Source organism: Dama dama, chromosome 5 (genome assembly GCF_033118175.1).
Source record: "Dama dama isolate Ldn47 chromosome 5, ASM3311817v1, whole genome shotgun sequence".
NCBI lineage: Eukaryota > Metazoa > Chordata > Mammalia > Artiodactyla > Cervidae > Dama > Dama dama.
The window spans coordinates 17,277,469-17,298,151 of record NC_083685.1 but is presented as its reverse complement, the minus strand read 5'-3'; the positions used below and the strand labels follow the sequence as shown (position 1 = coordinate 17,298,151).

Sequence of the window (20,683 nt, the reverse complement as noted above, 5' to 3'; positions counted from 1 at the left end):
TTCTGCAACTCATCACTTGTAGTGTTGTATCTAAATTCTTTGTGCGATTCGTAAAGCTTCCTAACTTGTGCTGTTATTTTTCATACTGTAGGTCTTTTCAGGCTGCCCATGCTCTGAGCCTATTACTGACTCACGGATCTATTTTCCCTTTTGTGACCTTACATGAGCTTCCTTCTGTTCATTCCCAAAGTTTTCTTCCCCCTAGTTGCACACAGGGATTTATTAGTTAAGGTATAGGCTAAGGTCATGTAACAAAGAAACCCTTAAATATAGTCCAGACTAGTGGGCAGCCTGTTGTACATGATGATTCTTTCCTGTGGCTTCCTGTGCCTTAGGATGTTGTCCTCTTTGACATACTTAAAGTTGGACCATTTCATGTATATATGTTCCATGTGGCTGGGAGGAGAAAAGAGCAGATAGGCAGAGCAAGCAAATTCCTTCTACACAGGATGATGCAGAAGTGGGACGCATCATTTCCTCTCACGTCTTGTTGACCAGAAGTTCATCGTGCATGTACACATCTGTACTGTCTCACTGCGTGGCCTCTTACTGCTGTGGGAGAAGGGAAGAATGGATTTGGGGGATCAGTTACAGTCTGGCCCTGAGGTTAAAACAGCTCCTTTTGTAGGTTAACAGATGGGGTTAGACATGAGGCCCCCGAGCTCCACCTCCCGTGGTCTTCCTTATTATATTTATACTGTCACATCCAAAACTGTTTCTAACACAACTGTGTTCAGATATCCTGCTTGGGTTTAGTTCTTTACATTTCTTGTCTTGCTTTTAACCCACAGGGATACCATTTCATGGATACTTCCCTCCCTACATAGGAGTCATTTGAAGGGGGACTGTTCTAGGCAGTGGCCCCAGGGACTGTCTGATCACCAGCCTCTGCCATCATTGGGGGTGGGAGAGGGTTAATGAATACTGCTTTTTTGTTTATTTTATTTGAGTGAAATTCGGCAGCTTAGGATCGTTTCCACAGCGAGACATGTGCTGTTTTGATCTCTTGGGTAAGATGATCCAGTTTTAGGCATGTCTCAAAACTCACCAGTGCTGCCGCTTTACAAGCCAGCTGCCCATCAGAAGGAAGCTGTTACTTAGAATATAGGTTCCTGTTTTATTCTGTTCCTTGCTTGGTCTCTCCGGAGTCATTGGCCTTTTCAGCTTCAATTTTCTCATTGGCGAAATGAGATATTAATACGTCTTATTGACTCCAATTCGATTGCTGAGTGTGTTATTGCCTCAGGGGGTTCTTTGAGTTCTCAGTGCCTTTGAAGTAGTGGCTCTGTGCGTTGGTCTTTTGAGGCATACTTCAGAGGAGTGCATTTAGAGTTTCACCATTTTGGGGACTGTAGTTATGTTGTCCTGATTTGCCTGGCCCCAGTCTTCAGCATTGCTGATCCAGTAGGTCTTACGGGGTGGGGCCCAAGAAGTCATATTTCTCACGGGTCCCAGACCCCACTTTGAGAACCATTGACCTACAGCCTAGCAAGTTTCTGGTTACCGCTTCTTCCTTCTGCTTCTTTAGTCATAGTGTGCACATCCGAGACCCCTTTCCTTGCCCTCTCAGGCCAACAAACGGTACCTACTCCCCTGCTGTTGCTCGCCCTGGGGTGTTCGGCATCTGGTGTTCATTTCCTTTAACCTTTCCCACACCTCTACACATAGCCCTTTCCTCAGTTCATGACCTCAGTCACCTAGTTTGAGTATGGGGTCAGCTTCCGGCCAAGACTCTGGATGATTTGATGCTCAATGAGGATTTTTTGAATAGAAGGATGACTCAGGCTGGGATTCATACTTTCTGAATTAAAGGGCCTTCTCTCTTTTTCTCTTGGTCACCTTGCCCTTCAAGAAGAATTTAGGGTTTGTTCCAGGGGCCTCTCTCCTTAGAGTATCCATCCTATTCTCCCCTGAGCCAAAGATCAGGAACACTGGGCAAGGCGGGTGACGATGCCAGTAGCAACCTTAACATTTTCATGGCACTTTCAGTCATGCTGATTGTAATGCAGGCATTTCAAGGACATGATTCTAAGAAGCGGCCAGCAGAGTATGCCTCTAACGACACCAATATGCAAATCGGGATAGAATGCAAAGAACTATTATAAATCTACCCCCATATGTACACACATACATGGAAGCGTATGTGTGTGTATGCACATGTGCGCATGCACAACACACGCGCACACACACATACACATTTGTCTTTTGTTTCAAATACAACACGACTGATGGGAATCGCCATCCCAGCACTTGGGGTAGAGATGCAAACACCAACAGAGAAGCTGCCGCTCATTCCAAACTAAACACATGTAAGATCTGCCCTTTAATTAGCATCTGCAGCTGCTGCCATCAGAAAGGTCTGTCTCTGTCGGCCAGGATGTCTTTGCCTTAAAAGAGCAAGTCCATTATAGCTCCAAGCCAGGCTGGTCTGTCAGCTGCTGCGCTTTCTCTGCCATCCGCAGGCCTGTCACATTGTTCAGGGCTACTTTACTGTAGGGCTTTTTTGCGTCCTGCCGGCTCCCTGGCCTCTATGACCATGCCTTAGTGATCACTGTTGAGGTGACCTGCAGGGAGATCTCCTGTTTTTGCAAGGACACAGGATGGTTGCTTCAGTGTGGCTGGACTGGTCATGTTTCAGCCCTTTGCTCTCAGTGATCTTGTCCTAATATGCGGAATGGCTCCAGGTAACCGCTGGCAAATTGTAAGCAGCAGAAATGAAGGCTATATTCAAGCCAGGTTTCATACCAGGGCGTCTCTTTTGTAGAATCTTCTCACTTGGTTGGAGTAGTGACCCATGTTGCCCCTGCAGCCTCATTAGCGTTGGGTCTCAATACAGTGCTGGGTTGGCTGCGTTGCAGTCACCCCAGAAGCTCCTTGAAATGCAGATTCTTGGCCCCCTCCTATGGAGCTTGATCCATGAAGAAATTGATCCATGGAATCCACATTTTTTGGCAAGCTCCCTCAATCGTTGGGATGAGAAAGAGACATACTTTATAATAAACCCTTTAGTATTACTGAATTTTTTTTTCCAGTTCTTTTTCACTCTACCTGCATTCCAGTTCCATGAAGGGAAGGATTTTTGTCAGTTTTAGTTGCTGCTATTTTTCTATTAATAATATCTAGAATAGTGCCTGGTACATAGTAGGCACTCAGATATTTATGTGGATGAATGTGTTTTATCCTTTTTTAAAAAAGTGTTTCTCTAGGTATTCTGGTGTATGGACAGGCTTGAGAAGCCCTGTCCTAGAGGACTTGCCAGTTTTTTTCTTGGGTTAGAAGTCACTTTTCTGGGGAGGATCCCTGTCTCTCTGGGCATCTCTGAATAGTAAAAGTCAGGGATGGAGTCCTTTTAGGGGACAAGTCTGGATGCTGTGAATGATCTGTTTGGTACAACCTGGGTGGTGACTTTGGTCTAACTTGTTCATTGTGTTCTGTTCTGCTGACCTTGGTCGTTGGTTTATAGTATGTCATCTGGTATGAAGACTTGAAAACTCTTGGTTTGAGACTTGATGGTGCTTTTGGAGCTCCCTTTTTTTTTTTTTAAATTGGAGTGTAGTTGATTTACAATGTGTTAATTTCTGCTGATTCAGTTATACATACATATAGAGTACATTTTTATAATATTCTTTTCCATTATGGTTTATCATAGGATTGACTATAGTTCTCTGTGTTATATAATAGGATCTTGTTACTTATCCATTCTATATATAACAGCCTACATCTGCTAACCCCATCCCTTCCCCCATCGCATGTCAACCACCATTCTGTTCTTTATGTAATATGATTCTGTATTTGTTTCATAGATAGGTTTAGTTGTGTCATAGTTTAGATTCCACATATAAGTGATATCATATGGTATTCATCTTTGTCTGACTTACTTCTTCGCTTAGTATGATAATCTCTAGTGTGTTGCTGCAAATGGCATTATTTCATTCTTTTTTATGGGTGGGTAGTACTCCATTGTGTGTGTGTGTGTGTGTGTGTGTGTATACACACACACTATATCTTCTTTATCCAGTTATCTCTCAACAGGAATTTAGGTTGTTTCCACGTCTTAATTGTTGTGAATAGTGCTGCTGTGGGCATAGGGATGCATGTATCTTTTGTCCGGATATATGCCAAGGAATGGGATTGCTGGATCATATGGCAACTCTATTTTTAGTTTTCTGAGGAACCTCCATACCGTTTTCGATAGTAGCTGCACTAACTTATGTTCCCACCAACGGTGTAGAAGGGTTCCCCTTTCTGGATACTCTTGATTTGGTATCTTTTTTTTTTATTTTTTTATAAATTAATTTATTTATTTTAATTGAAGACTAATTACTTTACAGTATTGTAGTGGTTTTTGCCATACATTCACATGAATCAGCCATGGGTGTACATGTGTCCCCCATCCTAAACCCCCCCCCCCCCACCTCCCTCTCCATTCCATTTCTTAAGGTCATCCCAGTGCACTGGCCCTGAGCGCCCTGTCTCATGCATCGAACCTGGCCTGGCCATCTATTTCACATATGGTAATATACATGTTTCAATGCTATTCTCTCAAATCATCCAACTCTTGCCTTCTCCCATAGAGTCCAAAAGTCTGTTCTTTACATCTGTGTCTCTTTTGCTGTTGCGTATAGGGTCATCGTCACCATCTTTCTAAATTCCATATATATGCGTTAATATACTGTATTGGTATTTGGCTTCCCTGGTAGCTCAGTTGGTGAAGAATCCTCCTGCAATGCAGGAGACCCCTGTTTGATTCCTGGGTTGGGAAGGTCTGCTGGAGAAGGGATAGGCTACCCACTCCACTGTTCTTGGGCTTCCCTGGTGCCTTAGCTGGTAAAGAATTTGCCAGATGGTGATTGCAGCCATGAAATTGAGTTCAGTTCAGTTCAGTCGCTCAGTCGTGTCTGACTCTTTGCAACCCCATGAACCGCAGCACGCCAGGCCTCCCTGTCCATCACCAACTCCCAGAGTCCACCCAAACCCATGTCCATCGAGTCAGTGATGCCATCCAACCATCTCATCCTCTGTCGTCCCCTTCTCCTCCTGCCCTCAATCTTTCCCAGCATCAGGGTCTTTTCCAGTGAGTCAGCTCTTCGCATCAGGTGGCCAAAGTATTGGAGTTTCAGCTTCATCAGTCCTTCCAATGAACACCCAGGACTGATCTCCTTTAGGATGGACTGGTTGGATCTCCTTGCAGTCCAAGGGACTCTCGAGAGTCTTCTCCAACAGCACAGTTCAAAAGCATCAATTCACAAGGGTGCCCACTCTCACCACTACTATTCAACATAGTGTTGGAAGTTTTGGCCACAGCAATCAGAGCAGAAAAAGAAGTAAAAGGAATCCAGATAGGAAAAGAAGAAGTGAAACTCTCGCTGTTTGCAGATGACATGATCCTCTACATAGAAAACCCTAAAGACTTTTCCAGAAAATTACTAGAGCTAATCAATGAATATAGTAAAGTTGCAGGATATAAAATTAACACACAGAAATCCCTTGCATTCCTATATACTAACAATGAAAAAACAGAGAAATTAAGGAAACAATACCATTCACCATTGCAACAAAAAGAATAAAATACTTAGGAGTATATCTACCTAAAGAAACAAAAGACCTATACATAGAAAACTATAAAACACTGATGAAAGAAATCAAAGAGGACACAAACAGATGGAGAAACATACCGTGTTCATGGATTGGAAGAATCAATATTGTCAAAATGGCTATTCTACCCAAAGCAATCTATAGATTCAATGCAATCCCTATCAAGCTACCAATGGGTTTTTTCACAGAACTAGAACAAATAATTTCTCAATTTGTATGGAAATACAAAAAACCTCGAATAGCCAAAGTAATCTTGAGAAAGAAGAATGGAACTGGAGGAATCAACCTGCCTGACTTCAGACTCTACTACAAAGCCACAGTCATCAAGACAGTATGGTACTGGCACAAAGACAGAAATATAGATCAATGGAACAGAATAGAAAGCCCAGAGATAAATCCACGAACCTATGGACACCTTATCTTTGACAAAGGAGTCAAGGATATACAATGGAAAAAAGACAACCTCTTTAACAAATGGTGCTGGGAAAACTGGTCAACCACTTGTAAAAGAATGAAACTAGAGCGCTTTCTAACACCATACACAAAAATAAACTCAAAATGGATTAAAGATCTAAATGTAAGACCAGAAACTATAAAACTCCTAGAGGAGAACATAGGCAAAACACTCTCCGACATAAATCACAGCAAGATCCTCTATGACCCACCTCCCAGAATATTGGAAATAAAAGCAAAACTAAACAAATGGGGCCTAATGAAACTTAAAAGCTTTTGCACTACAAAGGAAACTATAAGTAAGGTGAAAAGACAGCCCTCAGATTGGGAGAAAATAATAGCAAATGAAGAAACAGACAAAGGATTAATCTCAAAAATATACAAGCAACTCCTGCAGCTCAATTCCAGAAAAATAAATGACCCAATCAAAAAATGGGCCAAAGAACTAAACAGACATTTCTCCAAAGAAGACATACAGATGGCTAACAAACACATGAAAAGATGCTCAACATCACTCATTATTAGAGAAATGCAAATCAAAACCACAATGAGATACCATTACACGCCAGTCAGGATGGCTGCTATCCAAAAGTCTAAAAGCAATAAATGCTGGAGAGGGTGTGGAGAAAAGGGAACCCTCTTACACTGTTGGTGGGAATGCAAACTAGTACAGCCACTATGGAAACCAGTGTGGAGATTTCTTAAAAAACTGGAAATAGAACTGCCATATGACCCAGCAATCCCACTTCTGGGCATACACACTGAGGAAACCAGATCTGAAAGAGACACGTGCACCCCAATGTTCATCGCAGCACTGTTTATAATAGCCAGGACATGGAAGCAACCTAGATGCCCATCAGCAGATGAATGGATAAGGAAGCTGTGGTACATGTACACCATGGAATATTACTCAGCCGTTAAAAAGAATTCATTTGAATCAGTTCTAATGAGATGGATGAAACTGGAGCCCATTATACAGAGTGAAGTAAGCCAGAAAGATAAAGAACATTACAGCATACTAACACATATATATGGAATTTAGAAAGATGGTAACGATAACCCTATATGCAAAACAGAAAAAGAGACACAGAAGTACAGAACAGACTTTTGAACTTTGTGGGAGAATGTGAGGGTGGGATATTTCAAAAGAACAGCATGTATACTATCTATGGTGAAACAGATCACCAGCCCAGGTGGGATGCATGAGACAAGTGCTCGGGCCTGGTGCACTGGGAAGACCCAGAGGAATCGGGTGGAGAGGGAGGTGGGAGGGGGGATCGGGATGGGGAATACGTGTAACTCTATGGCTGAATCATATCAGTATATGACAAAACCCACTGAAATGTTGTGAAGTAATTAGCCTCCAACTAATTAAAAAAAAAAAAAAAGCATCAGTTCTTCAGCACTCTGCTTTCTTCATAGTCCAACTCTCACATCCATACATGACCACTGGAAAAAGCATAGCCTTAACTAGATGGACCTTTGTTGACAAAGTAATGTCTCTGCTTTTTAATATGCTGTCTAGGTTGGTCATAACTTTCCTTCCAAGGAGTAAGTGTCTTGTAATTTCATGGCTGCAATCACCATCTGCAGTGATTTTGGAGCCCAGAAAAATAAAGTCAGTCACTGTTTCCACTGTTTCCCCATCTTATCTGCCATGAAGTGATGGGACCAGATGCCATGATCTTAGTTTTGTGAATGTTGAGCTTTAAGCCAGCTTTTTCACTCTCCTCTTTCACTTTCATCAAGAGGCTCTTTAGTTCTTCACTTTCTGCCATAAGGGTGGTGTCATCTGCATATCTGAGGTTATTGATATTTCTCCCGGCAATCTTGATTCCAGCTTGTGCATCCTTCAGCCCAGCGTTTCTCATGATGTACTCTGCATATAAGTTAGATAAGCAGGGTGACAATATTCAGTCTTGACGTACTCCTTTTCCTATTTGGAACCAGTCTGTTGTTTCATGTCCAGTTCTAACTGTTGTTTCCTGACCTGCATACAGGTTTCTCAAGAGGCAGGTCAGGTGGTCTGGTTTTCCCATCTCTTTCAGAATTTTCCATAGTTTATTGTGATCCACACACTCGCTCCTTGCAAGAAAAGCTATGACAAACCTAGACAGCATATTAAAAAGCAAGACATTACTTTGCTGACAAAGGTCCATCTAGTTAAAGCTATGATTTTTCCAGTAGTCATGTATGGATGTCAGAGTTGGACCATAAAGAAAGCTGAGCGCTCAAGAATTGATGCTTTTGAACTGTGGTGTTGGAGAAGACTCTTGAGAGTCCCTTGGACTGCAAGGAGATCAAACCAGTCAATCCTAAAGGAAATGAGTCCCTGAATATTCATTGGAAGGACTGATGCTGAATACAATACTTTGGCCACCTGATGTGAAGAACTGACTGATTGGAAAAGACCCTGATGCTGGGAAAGATTGAAGGCAGGACAAGAAGGGGACAACAGAGGATGAAATGATTGGATGGCATCACCGACTTGATGGACATGAGTTTGAGCAAGCTCTGGGAGTTGGCGATGGACAGAGAGGCCTGGCGTGCTGCAGTCCATGGGGTCACAAAGAGTCAGACATGACTGAGTGACTGAACTGCCTTGAAAGTCTAAAAGTGTTTTCTGAAAGTGTCCAAGTCCTGGTTCTTTATTATTTCTTTAGACTCAAGAGCAAGATTGATGAAGTTTCGTATCACCACACACAAGCTGTCTTCCCTTGGCCTCCACTCATCCCAGGATGTGTGACTATACCTCAGTAGGATAGTTTGGGAATGGGGGTAACATTGTGGGTAGCCAAATTTAGCCAGTAAGTGCCTAAACTAAGTTCTTCTCATGGTGTACGGTTGGGATGTTCAGTAATTTTCTGGCAGTCCAGAATCTTTGGAGGGTCAAATTTGATTAGGTTCTTTGATAAGGAGTTTTGTTGTTTAGTGTGTCTTTCTTGACCTCATGTTGCAGAGCCTCCTGCCTAGTACCTGTTGTCATTTTTGTTGCCTATTTTCTTAATGAGCCCTTTTCAAGAAATGGAAAGTTGTTTGACCAGTAGAAAAGACTAATCTAGTTTTTGCAGGGATTTTCAGCTCAGGAATTTGGATTTTCTGAATAGAAGCAAAGCTTATATTTGTTTTTGCCTTTCTAAGAGATGGTTCTGATTGTCTGAACTACTTTTCATTGTCATTACAGATAGAATTTTTTTTTTTTTTAATATTTATTTGGCTGTGTCAGACCTTAGTTGCAGCATGTAGGATCTTTAGTTGCAGCACTTGAGCTCTTAATTAGTGCATGTGGGATCTAGTTCCCTGACCAGGGATCATACCTGGGCCCCTTGCAATGGGAGTGTGGAGTCTTAGCCACTGGATCACCAGGGAAGTTCTGTGCAGATAGAATCTTAGTGGCCAGCAGCTGCTCTGTGTTTGACTTTCCCAGTCTTAAACTAGCAAGCCATTCTATTTTCTTCACATCTTTAATAGAGCCAGATCAGAAAATTTGTAAGTGCACCATGTCGTCATAAATACGCATTGTTCTTATTTTAAGACATTTTGGTTCTAAAAGCATGAGTACTTCTGTTATTATCTGCAATATTTTTTTTGCGTGTGGATATTTAAGACCTTTTTAATGGCAGTACATATTTTTAAAACAGACGTTAAAAATTAACATTCCCCCACATGCCCAGAGCGTGTGGAGAACCAGGTTGGGATGTGTGGGTGAGCAGTAGGCAGCCAGGTGCCTCTGTGGGCTCTTCAAGGACTGGGATGAGCAGCTTACATCTGCCTAGAATTTGGGGGAAATAAAGTCTGCATTTTAGCTGATGCTCATTCTCAGCATTGTTGTCTTTGTTAGTTCATAATGGAAATCTCATCTTCAAGTTGTCCAGTATCTGGTTGACTACCTGCTACGAGTAAGATGCCAGGTGATGAGGGGCCCTTGGGGAGGACATGCAAGTTTCTGGCTCTTCCTGAGGTCCCCAGTGTCAGTTGACCTGGTGTTGGGCAGAGACTGTACTGACCAGCCTGAGGCCTCTGGGGACATATGCAGCTGCTCCATGTCTGACTTGACTAGAGCCTTCTTCTAATTCTGGACTGAAAGCAAACAGGAATTTGGAGGAGGATGGAGAGAATTCACATCCTGTAGTTGGCTTCTATAATGCAGTGATTTGAGAGATTTGTGTGCGTGTGTGCTAAGTTGCTTCAGTCATGTCTGATTCTTTGCGACCATGTGGACTATAACCTGACAGGTTCCTCTGTCCATGGGATTCTCCAGGCAAGAATACTGGAGTAGGTTGCCATGCCCTTCTCCGGGGGATCTTCCTGATACAGGCATCGAACCCGCATCTCCTAGGTCTCCTGAATTGGCAGGCAGGTTCTTTACCACTAGTGCCACCTGGGAAGCCTTTGAGAAATATAGTGTTTTTTCAAAGTTTTTAAGAACTTGCCTCTTTCCAGAAAGGGTTTGAGTCAACTTGAGAGACACACACACCCACACATTTATATAGATATATAGATAAAATGGGGAATCAGAGCAAAGGACAGAAGGAGCAAAGGACAGCTTCCTAAGCTCTTAGGAAGGGTTGGCATGATTGCAGAGATGGTCGAAATGGGTCCCAGTTTCTCTTAGCCAGAGTGGAAAGGATGGTTCCATGAATTCAGGGCAAGGAAAGGACTTAAACGGTAGTGGAGGATCTTGTGGGTGCTAGGCACAGTCTTATCCCCATTTTACAGAGGACAAAACTGAAAGGCAAAAAAACCCCCAAAAAACTGAAAGGCAGAGAGTCACTAGGCTGAGACTTGAAACCTGCTGGGGACGAGTCTTGAAGCCTCAGGTTAACTCTGGAATGTCAATCTGTTATCAGGAGGTGGAAGAATTTTGGTTTCTTTGGGTGGAAGACATTTTTTGCTAATGAAACATTTTCTCTAAGGCTGTACTTTATATTCTTCCAGTTTTTTTTGCCTATATATGTAAAAACAAGTGTAATAAATACTTTTTCAATCATAAAATTTTTACTGTATCCTGTTTCAGTTCAGTTCAGTCGCTAAGTCGTGTCTGACTCTGCGACCCCATGAATCGCAGCACGCCAGGCCTCGCTGTCCATCACCAACTCTTACTCAGGCTCATGTCCATCGAGTCGGTGATGCCATCCAAACATCTCATCCTCTCGTCCCCTTCTCCTCCTTCCCTCAATCCCTCCCAGCATCAGGGTATCCTCTTTAAGGCATCACTTATCATGGGTAGCTTTCCATGGCAGAATGACTAGATCAAATCCATTCACTGTTTTTTTTTTTTTTAAGATTTCTTTTTTGGGGGTATGTGGACCATTTTTAAAGTCTTTATTGAATTTGCTACAATATCGTTTTGTTTTTTCGGCTGCAAGGCATGTGGGATCTAAGCTCCCCAATCAGGGATCAGACTTGCACCCCCTGCACTGGAACGTGAAGTCTTAACCACTAGACCTCTAGGGAAGTCACATTCATTCATTTTTTATACCCGCATCTTAACCTATTGTTTAGATATATCATATTTTAGCAGTCTGTTAGTGATGGCTATTTGATTTCCAGGGTTTCTTTTTCACATATTACAAACAATTCTGCAGTGAATCTCTTTATTGACAAACTATTGCAAATTGCTATGATATAAATGGTCAGAAGTAGAATTAGTGGTTCAAAGGGTATATGTTTACATTTAAAAATTTAAAAAAATTCTTAAATTGGATAATTGCTTTACAGAATTTTGTGGTTTTCTGTCATACAACAAGATTCAGCCATATGTATGCCCATGTCCCCTCCCTCCCCAACCTCTCCCCATCCCACTCTTCTAGCTTGTCACAGAGCCCTTGTTTGAGAGTTAAATTTTTAACAGAAACGATCAGATTACCTTCCAAACTGTTTAAGGAAAAGATTGTATCATGTTTATTGTCTACCTCCTATATTCTGCCTGGAACCAAGAGGAATGCAGAAAGGATGCAAAAGGGTTTGTTGCCCTCCAGGAGTCTCCATCTATGCTGTGCATCTAATCAATCCTAGGGACTGTCTGGGGTGTCGACCTGGGTGGGTGGGTGAGTGGGTGGATTTAATTCAGCTTTTCAAACTTGCCTTGCAAACACTGTGTTTAGGAGTTGTCTTTTATTGTATTGATTCTCTTGGGTAACGGCTGTAATTTCCTTAGGGCAGGGACCTCATCCTACATGAGACTTACAGCATGTCTCACACATCTTCATAGCTTTGTGAAGACATTGTAATTATAACATGTCAGGCAGTATTCGAGGATCTAATTGAGAACATTTCCTTTTTTTGGGGGGGAGGGTGTATGAAGAATGAATAACTTTGGCATTCTGTACAGGTCATGGAATATCAGCCTGGAGGGGATTTGCTGTCACTTTTGAATAGATATGAAGACCAATTAGATGAAAATATGATTCAGTTTTACCTAGCTGAACTGATTTTGGCTGTCCACAGCGTTCATCAGATGGGATATGTACATCGGTAAGTGAGACTCTGGTAGTCTACTGAGAATTTATCTGTATCACCTAAGACTTCCTAAAATGGAGTGAGTGATTTCAGCATCAAAATAATTCTTCATCCAAATTTTAGCCAGTCTTCACCAATAATTGGCTTAAGGCAAATTGTGCAAAATGGCAGGCGTTTCTGCTTACCCATTCAACAATGAAATAGATCTAAAATTGTAGTCTTCTTACATTTGCTAGTAAGATCTGTTAATGTGGCTAATAAGAGGAGCTCTTGCATGGATTTTTTGGGTGCTATGGTAGGAAAACCAAATTTAATTTGCACAGGGAAGCAGCCTACCACACAGAAACAGAAGACAATATAGTTGTACTTCTGACCTTGCCCGTTAGTAATAGACAAAGGTGTTCTCCCAAATCCTCAATTGGAAAGTGTTTCTTTACATCTTCACTAAAATGTAAATTTTATGAGCATCTGAGAATGTTGTGGGAATGGAATGCTGGTTAGACCAGGAACCACAAAATCCTGAATAGAGTTTGGTTTTTTTCCATTTACTAGCCATATGACCATGAGCAAACCCCCTAGCTTCTTGTGGCCTTAGTTTTTCTAATATAAAATGTGTATATTGAGGAGAACTAATCCATCTAATAACATGTATTTGTTCCCTTTCCTTTTCTGCTTCCCTTCCCCTCCCTCCCTCCCTCTATTCTTTCTCTTTCTTTTGCTTAAATTTATTTTGTAAAATGCTTATTACATATGTCCATCAGTAGGGAGGTCTGTATGGCAAAACCATAGACACTAAGATTCTTGGCTGAATCATGATCCTAGGTCTGCAGTTGCTTGATGATTGGCATGGAGAAGACAATACTAATTTATGGCCTTAATTTCCATACAGAGACATCAAGCCCGAGAACATCCTTATTGACCGAACTGGACACATCAAGCTGGTGGATTTTGGATCAGCTGCTAAAATGAACTCAAATAAGATGGTAACAAAATAGAATAAGATAACTTAATTGAACTTATACTACAAAGTGTTCTGAGGTCCTCATAAGTTTGGACAATATGGGATAAAGTTGAGCGACACTCTGAAGCCTTTATCTGCCAGCTGTGAAATTATTTCTCTGCAGGGTGGGTGGGGATGGGTCACAGAGCTATTTTCCAGACTTACTTGACCTGGGACCCTTTTATGTAAAATACTTGTTAATACTGTACAAAACATTTTAAGGAACATTCTTGTAGTTTGGTTAAAAAAAAGGGGAAAATACTTACTTTGTTTTTCCCTTCATTTTCCTTGCTTATTAATTGTCTTCTGTTACATTCTCTTTTTCATCTTAAATATTTTGATGAAATGAAACCTTATTTATCTCAAATCCTTTACTTCATATGCAGTGCAATGAAAATTAATCACTAGAGCATTTGAACCAAGCATTAAGCATTAAGAACCAAGTGCTCAAAATGTCAATTCTAAGTCCTGGACTTTTGGTAAAAAGTAAGCTGTATTCCACATGTTAATTATTATTAAGCTGTATCCCATGTGCTAATAGCAAGGCAAGAGGGTAGCTATTGAGGTCAAGAATGAGAATACTTTAGAAAAAAGATGACAAAGTAAAAGAAAATTAGATTTTAAAAACCTCATCAAGTTGGCACATGCTAAAATGTAAATTTTCAAGTCAACTATGCAAAAAAGGGTGAGTCTAAGAGAAAATCGACTTAGATTTTAAGACTTATTTCCCAACTGAATTACTTGGTGACCTGTACAAATCCTCAGGAACTTGGGCTTTTATTCTTCCTCTAGAATATTACTGATTCTAGTTAAAATGCAGAAATTAAGGGAGGGCCTGCTCTTCAAAATACCCCCAGCTCTGAGAGTTTAGTCCTTATAAAGGGCAACATATAAAATTGCCTTTCTTTTTCCTTCTCATGTTCCTTGGGGGAAAGGTGGGTATTATTATATTTGGAAAAGGCTCAAGGTTGTGTTAACTCTTTGCATGCCAGAGTTTCACCTCGCTGTTCCATAGACTTGAGGCCTATTTGACATAACTTCTTTCAGGTTCAGGCTCTTGGGAAAACAGGCTGTTTATGTTGTGTGAGGTCAGGGTTTTTCAGCCTCAGCATTGGTTGTCCTCCCCTCAGATTAGGTGTTTATAATCTCTTCTACTTGATCATTACATTAATAATGAGAGTATCAAAGAATTTTATGTTTTAAAGTGAAAGTGTTAGTTGCTCAGTTGTGTCTGACTCTTTCTGACCCTGTGGACTGTAGCCCACCAGGCTCCTCTCTCCATAGAATTCTCCAGACAAGAGTACTAGAGTGGGTTGCCATTTCCTTCTCTAACAGATCTTCTTGACCCAGGGATTGAACCTGGGTCTTCTGCATTGCAGGTAGATTCTTTACTGTCTGAGCCACTAAAAATTATATACAATTAGGATACAGGCATGAAAACTTAGGTATTGGATTTAGTAGATTAAAGTACAGGAAAAAAAGTTAAATTATACAAAATTTTACCATCTGGGATTCAAAAACCCATGCCTTGCATTAGTGATCTTAATAAATTCAGGCATCTAGAAATAAAATGAAGCATAGGTATGTAGTCAGAGCCACTAGCATTTTAGTCTAGAGAATTCTCTGTGGTGGGGACTGTCCTGTGTGTTGTGGGATGTTTAGCTGCATCTCTGGTCTCTACCCTCTAGATGCCAAGTAGCCTCCTCTCCAGTTGTGACAACCTAGAGTAACTCCAGACATTGCCCAGTGTTCCCTGGGGGACAGAATCACCCTTGGTGGAGGACCTCTGCCATTGATGGAGAAGCATCAGAAGGCTTAATAGAGCTGGCAATATGTGTTTGTGATTAGAAAGCCTGTTTGGAGAACTGGATCATGATCCAGAGTCATTGCTTGGAAAATAAATGGGAATAAAGAGTAAGGTCCTGGGATTTCCCTGGTGGTCCAGTGGTCAAGAATCCATCTTCCAGTGCAGGGGACACGGCGGTTCCATCCTTAGTGGGGGATATAAGATCCCACATGCTGTAGGGCAATTGAGCCGGTGCACCACAGCAAGAGAAGCCCGTGTGCCGCAACTAGAGAAAATAGAGGCCCCGCATCACAGTGAAGACACAGTACAAACAAGAAAAAGCGTAAGGTCTCTGCATCTGGAGTTACTCTCTTCAGAGCCCTTGGTGGAGATGGGACTGCTTTTCATTTCAGATTTCTGTTTTCCAGTGCTGCAAACTGCCTTTTTCAGTTCTTCAGACGGTAGCAACATTCCCTTCAGGCAGTGAGCCTAGGAGCAAATAAGTGAAGTGAAAGTGAAATCGCTCAGTCATGTCCGACTCTTTGTGACCCCGTGGACTGTAGGCCACCAGGCTCCTCCGTCCATGGTTTTCCCAGGCAAGAATACAGGAGTGGGTTGCCATTTCCTTCTCCAGGGGATCTTCCCGACCCAGGGGTTGAACCCAGGTCTCCCGCACTGCGGGCGGACACTTTAACCTCTGAGCCACCAGGGAAGCCCAGGAGCAAATAACTCAGGTTTATTTGCTGCTCAGTGGTTCAGCCCTGATTTTTTTGGTCAAGGAGATAATGGCCCTCAGTTCTACTCACTTGAGAATGCTGTAGCTCCTCTTCTCTTAGAGAATCTTCTCCCCAGAGCTTTGTGCTCTTAGAGCTCAAATGTGTAAAGCAGTTGAGGAGGAATTTTTGGCATTGTTTTAAGTGAAAAGTCCTTTTTGTTATAAACAGTCAGTAATTTGCAATCTAGATCAAGTTAAGTATGGATATAGAATTAAAACTTTTTTGGTATTTTTGATCAGTGGTGGTGGGTAAAATACATGTTTCCTTTAAATAGGATGTTTTATAGATCTAAAATAGGTTTTAAAAGTTTTTTTTTATATTCAAAATTTACTATATAAAATATAATTTGGAAATTTCCTGGCAGTCCAGTGGTTAGGACTGTGTACTTCACCGTACGGGGCTATGAGTTTGATCCCTGGTCAGGGAACTAAGATCCCGCATGCCTCATGGCATGCCCTGCTCCTAAATACACACAAACACACACACACACACTCATTGGAATTATTGTATGTTATCCCAAATCCATTTATCATTTTCCTTGCCACTGCCACATATTGTCTCTGTATTTTGGGTACTTGTGAATCTTAGCTCTGTTGAGTTTCTCACCTTCCATTGTCTTTATTTAAGCTTTTTAGTCAGAGTGTTGCTTGAGGGTATTTTTGTTAGTGAACACAGGTGGACCATATTGCCTGGAGGTTTGGTGTTGAGCAGAGATGTCACCCACTTCCCCTTATTAGAACCTCAGAGAATGGCAGATAACTAACAGTTCCAACCTGTCTCAGTTCTCATGAAAACAATTGTAAGGAGATTATAAATAAAGAGCATTATAGCATGTTAAGTGATAATCACTACCATTTAGCAGTTGGAAACCCATAGGAGATAACCCTTTTTGAGATTTATGGAGTAGTGAAAAGATTTTATTACTTTTCCATGAGAAGAACAACATAGTGAGAATATTTCCTCCCCTGCTTCTGCAGGTGTGTACCTATGCCCTGGGCAGCTAGAGGAGGAAAGTTAGGTTCAGTTTTCTGTATAAGCATTTTCAGAGAAGGGGATTGGGAGGAAGAAGATGGGTTTTCTTACCTTCCTCTCTGTCTGCTTTTTGCTTGTTAAAGAATCTGCTAGTTTTGTAAAAACAATCTGCTGGGTTAATCCTCTCTTTTCTTTTCTTCCCCCTCCTTCCCCTTGCCTCCCTTTCTTCCCCCTCTATCTCTCCAAAATATGACAGACTTTTCTGTCTCCTAGTCATCTGATTATTGTCTCCTCCTGAACTGGTATACTTTCTTCCCTGTCAGTACAGAGAAAATCAAAGTTCAGTAAAACTGGGGTCTTGTTAGATGATGTACTGCAGGCAGGCTGGGTTCCTAGTACATGGTCCCAGATTGGTCCAGTATCACCCAGGTTGGCTGGGTGTGGATTGCCACCAGAGAAGAGTGAAAGGATCTTGCAAAATCCCTATCAGGAATTGTGAGATTACCTGTTGAACAGGTTTAATGTACTTGGAGGTCAGTAACAAATGGAAACTTAGTAGTCCTTGAAGGTGAAAGTTGCTCAGTCATGTCCAGCTCTTTTTGACCCCATGGACTATATAGTCCTTGGAATTCTCCAGTCCAGGATACTGGAGTGGGTAGCCTTTCCCTTCTCCAGGGGATCTTCCGACCCAGGGTCTCCTGCATTGCAAGTGGATTCTTTACCAACTGAGCTATCAGGGAAATGCAAGTAATTGTCATTAAAAGTCTTTGTTAATGGTAATTACTGTAGTAGGAGATGTACAGAAAACAAGCTAGGGATTATTTTTCTTAAACTTTTGGAAATTTGCAAAATTATTGGACATAAAATGTATACAATCACTTACCTATTACGGAGCAGAAATCAATTGCAGAGTGATCTGGCTCTCTGATAACTCTAACGATTTGTTTGAAAATGAGGCATTCACAGTTTATACCTCTTGATGGGTCATGCTGATAAACATGACACAGTCAACTTTCTTTCAACTCTGGTTGTGAACAAGTGACTGAGCCCTGGGAGCTGTCAGCAAGGAGAACTGAATATTCCCAAACAATCCAATGTGATGATAAAATAAACCCTGATATGTAGAAATGATGAATATTTGAAGATTGTGTTTTAATGGTTCTGCAGAATAATCAGGCATAAAGGGTAAGCATGTAATCAATGATATAGTGGAATTAAATACCAATACCTAGTCAAACCAGGATGTTACAGTTTCCATCTCTTGTTTTTTAATGTGTTTTTTTATAGTACTTTAAAAAAAATTGGTTATTTCCAGTTCCAGTTCAGTCACTCAGTCGTATCTGACTCTTTGTGACCCCATGGACTACAGCGTGCCAGGCCTCCCTGTCCGTCACCAACTCCCGGAGTTTACTAAAACTCATGTCCATCGAGTTGGTGATGTCATCCAACCATCTCATCCTCTGTCCATCCTCTTTTCCTCCCACCTTCAGTCTTCCCCAGCATCAGGGTCTTTTCAAATGAATCAGTTCTTCACATCAGATGCCAAAGTGTTGGAGTTTCAGCTTCAGCATCAGTCCTTCCAATGAACACCCAGGACTGATCTCCTTTAGGATGGACTGGTTGGATCTCCTTGCAGTCCAAGGGACTCTCAAGAGTCTTTTCCAACACCACAGATCAAAAGCATCAATTCTTCGGCACTCTGCTTTCTTTACAGTCCCAACTTTCACATCCATACATGACCACTGGAAAAACCATAGCCCAGACCTTTGTTGACAAAGTAATGTCTCTGCTTTTTAATATGCTGTCTAGGTTGGTCATAACTTTCCTTCCAAGGAGTAAGCGTCTTGTAATTTCATGGCTGCAATCACCATCTGCAGTGATTTTGGAGCCCAGAAAATAAAGTCAGTCACTGTTTCCCCATCTATCTACCATGAAGTGATGGGACCAGATGCCATGATCTTAGTTTTGTGAATGTTGAGCTTTAAGCCAGCTTTTTCACTCTCCTCTTTCACTTTCATCAAGAGGCTCTTTAGTTCTTCACTTTCTGCCATAAGGGTGGTGTCATCTGCATATCTGAGGTTATTGATATTTCTCCCGGCAATCTTGATTCCAGCTTGTGTTTCCTCCAGCCCAGCGTTTCTCATGATGTACTCTGCATATAAGTTAAATAAGCAGGGTGAAAATATACAGCCTTGATGTACTCCTTTTCCTATTTGGAACCAGTCTGTTGTTTCATGTCCAGTTCTAACTGTTGTTTCCTGACCTGCATACAGGTTTCTCAAGAGGCAGGTCAGGTGGTCTGGTATTCCCATCTCTTGAAGAATTTTCCACAGTTTGTTGTGATCCACACAGTCAAAGGCTTTGGCATAGTCAGTAAAGAAGAAGTAGATGTTTTCCTGGAACTCTCTTGCTTTTTTGATGATCCAACGGATGGTGGCAATTTGATCTTTGGTGCCTCTACCTTTTCTAAATACAGCTTGAACATCTGAAAGTTCATGGTTCACGTATTGCTGAAGCCTGGCTTGGAGAATTTTGAGCATCACTTTACTAGCGTGTGAGATGAGTGCAATTGTGTGGTAGTTTGAACATTCTTTGGCATTGCCTTTCTTTGGGATTGGAATGAAAACTACCTTTTCCAGTCCTGTGGCCACTGCTGAGTTTTCCAAATTTGCTGGCATATTGAGTGCAGCACTTTCACAGCATCATCTTTTAGGATTTGAAATAGCTCAACTGGAATTCCATCACCTCCACTAGCTTTGTTCATAGTGATGTTTCCTTCCTAAGGCCACTTGACTTTACATTCCAGGATGTCTGGCTCTAGGTGAGTGATCACACCATCGTGATTATCTGGGTCATGAAGATCTTTTTTTGTACAGTTCTTCTGTGTATTCTTGCCACCTCTTCTTAATATTTTCTACTTCTGTTAGGTCCCTACCATTTCTGTCCTTTATTGAGTCCATCTTTGCATGAAATGTTCCCTTGGAATCTCTAATTTTCTTGAAGAGATCTCTAGTCTTTCCCATTCTATTGTTTTCCTCTATTTCTTTGGATTGATTGCTGAGGAAGGCTTTCTTATCTCTCCTTGCTATTCTTTGGAACTCTGCATTCACATGGGTATATCTTTCCTTCTCCTTTGCTTTTCACTTCTCTTCTTTTCACAGCTATTTGTAAGGCCTCCTCAGACAGCCATTTTGCTTTTTTGCCTTTCTTTTTCTTGGGGATGGTCTTGATTCTTGTCTCCTGTACAATGTCACGAACCTCCGTCCATAGTTCATCAGGCACTCTGTTTATCAGATCTAGTCCCTTAAATCTATTTCTTACTTCCACTGTATAGTCATAAGGGATTTGATTTAGCTCATACCTGAATGGTCTAGTGGTTTTCTCCACTTTCTTCAATTTAAGTCTGAATTTGGCAATAAGGAGTTGATGATCTGAGCCACAGTCAGCTCTCGGTCTTGTTTTTACTGACTGTATAGAGCTTCTCCATCTTTTGCTGCAAAATATATAAATCAGTCTGATTTCAGTGTCAACCATCTGGTGATGTCCATGTGTAGAGTCTTCTCTTGTGTTGTTGGAAGAGGGTGTTTGCTATGACCAGTGCGTTCTCTTGGCAGAACTCTGTTAGCCTTTGCCCTGCTT

At 41.5% G+C, this 20,683-nt stretch overlaps 1 protein-coding gene across 4 annotated transcripts in view; it reads left to right on the top strand.

Moving 5' to 3' along the window:
- CIT (citron rho-interacting serine/threonine kinase) overlaps positions 1–20,683 on the top strand; it is a 171,879-nt gene that overhangs the window by 26,120 nt on the left and 125,076 nt on the right. For all 4 annotated transcript variants that reach the window (XM_061141899.1, XM_061141897.1, XM_061141896.1 and 1 more), the window contains exons 6-7: positions 12,383–12,525; positions 13,400–13,493. In XM_061141899.1, coding sequence (XP_060997882.1) covers positions 12,383–12,525; positions 13,400–13,493 — 237 coding nt within the window. The remainder of the gene's footprint in view (positions 1–12,382; positions 12,526–13,399; positions 13,494–20,683) is intronic.